The sequence below is a fragment of the Postia placenta genome (assembly GCF_002117355.1).
Source record: "Postia placenta MAD-698-R-SB12 unplaced genomic scaffold POSPLAscaffold_9, whole genome shotgun sequence".
In the NCBI taxonomy this organism is placed as follows: domain Eukaryota; kingdom Fungi; phylum Basidiomycota; class Agaricomycetes; order Polyporales; family Adustoporiaceae; genus Rhodonia; species Rhodonia placenta.
This window is the reverse complement of record NW_020169840.1, coordinates 1506644-1510254: the sequence shown is the minus strand read 5'-3', so window position 1 is coordinate 1510254 and position 3611 is coordinate 1506644. Positions and strand designations below refer to the sequence as shown.

Genomic DNA, 3611 nt, shown 5'->3' with positions numbered 1-3611 from the left:
CTGTTGCGCATCGTCCGAGAACGGGCGCGGTTTTGCCGATCCGCTGCTGTCAGGCACACCATGTTCACCGTCCGCGACGGCAAGCGCCTCCATGCCCTCCACCGCATCGCACACTCCGCCCACCCTCTTCGCGTGCGCCTTGTCGTCCGTATGCCACGACGTCCCCTCCGAGCTCGGCGGCCGCAGACTCGCATCCGTCCCCGTCCCCGTGTCCGTCGTCGCCCCGCTGTTCGACGAATCCACACGCGGCTGCTCCGGCCTCCGCCCGCGCCCATGCGCCTCCGGACGGTCGGTGCTCGCCTCGCTCGCCCCCGCGTCCGCACTCGCGCTCGCGCTTCCGCTGTTGCTGCCGCTGTCTCCCCGCCTAATCTCGTTCGCCAGCCCGCTCGACCGCGCCGGGCCCATGCTCCCGCTCGGCGGGACAGGCGGGAAGTACCCCTCTGCGCCCTGCGCCTGCGCCTGGCCCTGCACCTGCGCCTGGCCCTGCACCATCGCCATCGACACCGGCACAGGCGGGAAATACCCCTGCGGCTCCTCCGCGCCCGCCTCGCCTCGCCCACCGGTGCGCGCCCAGTAGTAGCCCCCTGGGCTCCCCGGCATCGGGTGCGCGTGCACCGGCGCGCCGACGGCGGGGTTGATATACGGATTCACCGCGCCGCTGCCGGGGCGGCCCCAGAATGCGCCGGGCGACATTGTCACACCTGGCGAGAACGGGGAGAAAGGAGACATGACGTGCCCGTGCCCGTGCAGCATCGCACGGCCCGCGTCGTACCCCGTGGGTGCATGGCCATGGCTCTGCCCCTGGGCGGCGGCGGCGGCAGCGGCGGCTGCGTTCGCACGGCTGGCGGTCTGGTCCATGGGTGGGGGCACGGCAGGCGAAGGCTGCGGGAGGAACGTGAAGCTTGGCATGCTCGGTGTGATGGGCGGCAGCCCGTGCGGCGTCATCGTAACGCCCATGCTGATGCCCATGAGCCCCGGGTGGTGCATGGGGCTGCCCGGGTGCCCGGGGCGCATCATGGGCGAGTAGTACTGTGGAGAGAGCGTATGTGGTGGCGGCCCCGGGAACGACGTGACGGGCGGCGGTGGCGGCAGCGCGATGGGCCCTGGGTGCGCTGGATGTTGGTGTTGCTGCGAACCTGCATGCTGCTGAGACACGGGCGTATGTGGCGACGCGTGCAACTGGGAGGCGCCGTCGGAGCCCGGCCTCGGCATACCTCCCTCCAGTTCGTGCGCACCGTCGGGCGACATCTGGCTCTGCATCCACGAGCGCTCCTGCATCACTGCGGCTTCCACCGCGCGCGCCGAGCCCGCGTTCGCGATGTTCTCCTCCGAGGCCGATCCTGAGCCCGACCCCGACCCCGACGCGTTCGCCAGCGTACTGAAGCTCGACGCGGACGGCTGGAGCGCCTGCGCCTGCTCCGCGCTCGGCCCGTAGCGGCTCCCGCCCGCGTCCGCGTACGGGTCGTACGGCGTGTTCGGGCCCGAGCTCAGGAACTCGAACATGTACGGCGAGTGGAACGGCATCGGGATGTGCATCGCGTGCGGCTCCTGGTGCTGCGCCTCGCTCTGCGCGTGCGGGCTCACCGCGCCAAAGTCTGCAGGATGGGCCGGCGGCCGCGTCTCGTCGTACACATGATACTGGAACGCGTCCGCGCTCCCGTGCGCTTCCCGCATCTGCGCTGCATGCGCGTCCAGCATCTGCGCCGTATGCGCGTCCATAATCTGCGCCGCATGCATCTGCGCCGCGCCTTGCATCTGCGCCTGCATCTGCTGGTGCTGCAGCACCTGCTGCGCGAACGAGGCCGAGTGCGCGAGTGGGTGTGGATGGTGGATCGAATGCTGGGGCGTCATGACGGGGGTCGGCCCGTGCGGGTGTGCAAACACAGGCGAGCTCGGGCCCGGGCCCGGCCCCGCGACCGCGAGTGCAGCGGTGGCCGCGGGCGCGGAGAACTTGTCAAAGTGCACCTTGAGCGCGCGCCCGTTGTACTCGTACCTGTGTGTGCGTCGCGCAGAGAGGGTCAGTAGCGCACAAAAAATGCATGCATGCCGGCGGGAGCGAGGCAGAACGCATGCCGGAGGGAACGAGACAGAGAACGGGAACAACGTACCCATTGAACATACGCACCGCGCGCTCCGCATCGGCCTCGTTCGCGAAGCTCACCGTGCCGAACCCGCGCGAGCGCCCGTCCGCCCCGAGCGCGACGTCGGCGCGGGAGATGGCGCCCGCCTGCCGGAAGAGGTCCTTGAGGTCCTGCCACTGGATGTGGAACGGGAGCTACGGGGCAAACGGCGGGTCAGCTATCAGCATCTCTGGACGGATTGGGCGGCGGCTGGACGAAGGAAAAATACGGACAAGTCCTAGAGCGAGAGACCGGATGAGCCCCTCAGTGTGAGAGACGGATGCGCCCCGCAGAGCGGGAGACGCGCCCGGGAGCCGACCCAAAGAGGATGCACAGGCGCGATCACGGGGCCGCGTCGCACGGCGCGCCCTAATGGCCCCCCAAAATGTGCGCGACTTTGCAGTATCCAAAATGGAAACACTCGGCCTCTGCCGCACCGCGGATTCAGGACCTGGAATCTGACAGGTCCGCGTCCGTGTACGTACATAGTGCATATCCTCGTGCACGCAGGGAAGGGAAGGGCCATACGCGCGCCAGCGCCGCCACCGCCTCGCCCGTCACCGCCAGCACCAGCACCAGCACCCCTAGTACGCCCCGCGCACATCGTCATTGCACCGTCGCGTTGCGCCCCTGGCCATGCACGAGCCCGGCACAGGTGCTCCCGTAAGCGACATCGGCGCATCGCGAAACCACTCGCACAAGCCCGCCGCGAAACCACTCGCGCCTGTACACCCAGCACAACACACAACGGAATCACGGGGTCCACACTGTGCAGCCCAGGGCTCCGACTGCACTGCGCAGATCCTCCGCCCTCCGTCCTCCGCCCTCCGCCCCGGGGCGCACGAGCACGAGCACGCGCACAAACGAACGCAACCCCAGCGCACACCAACCTCAGCAAAGCAAAGCACGGCACTCACATTCCCCACAAACAAATTCCGGCTCGCGCCGCTCCCCCCCGTCCCCGGCCTCGACGCGCCCGCCTCCTCCTCTACACCCACGCCTATATGCGCACACACACGCCCGATCGCCCATCAGCACAACACGCCCCGCTCTCACGACACACAAAACACACGCACCTCGCGGACTCGCCGCATGCGGCGGCGACAGCGCCAGCGCGACCCCGGCCATCATCGGGCTCGCGGGCCCCTCCGCCAACGGCCCGGGCCAGTCGTCCACGCCTGCGCCCGCGCCGCCGACGCCCGCGCGGTCCTTGCGGACCTCGAGCACGCGGCCCTGCCACGCCCAGCCCTGGAAGAGCGCGACGGCGCGCTCGGCGTCGTCCTGGGTCGCGAGGAGGACGGTGCCGTGGCCGCGGCTGCGGTTGTCGGGGCCGAGCGCGACGTCTGCGCGCAGCACGGTGCCCGCGCGGCGGAAGAGGTCCTTGAGGTCCTGCCAGCGGACGCGGTAGGGGAGCTGTGGGGGGCGCGCGAGTGAGTGAGGCGCGGTGCGGGTGAGAGAGGGGAGGCGGGAGGCAGCACACTCACGTTGCCG

General features: G+C 70.1%; 2 protein-coding genes across 2 annotated transcripts in view; both read right to left on the bottom strand.

The window, feature by feature from the left end:
* POSPLADRAFT_1146282 (hypothetical protein) overlaps positions 1-957 on the bottom strand; it is a gene marked incomplete at both ends in the record, with an annotated part of 1374 nt that extends 417 nt beyond the window's left edge. Inside the window, one exon of the mRNA XM_024485912.1 lies at positions 60-957. Within this exon, the coding sequence (XP_024337979.1) occupies positions 60-957 (898 nt within the window). The remainder of the gene's footprint in view (positions 1-59) is intronic.
* Positions 958-1954: 997 nt separating this feature from the next.
* The window catches only part of POSPLADRAFT_1146241 (hypothetical protein), a gene marked incomplete at both ends in the record, with an annotated part of 15531 nt that continues 13874 nt past the window's right edge, over positions 1955-3611 (bottom strand). Inside the window, 3 exons of the mRNA XM_024485902.1 lie at positions 1955-2275; positions 2399-2548; positions 3297-3533. Of these exons, the coding sequence (XP_024337978.1) occupies positions 1955-2275; positions 2399-2548; positions 3297-3533 (708 nt within the window). The remainder of the gene's footprint in view (positions 2276-2398; positions 2549-3296; positions 3534-3611) is intronic.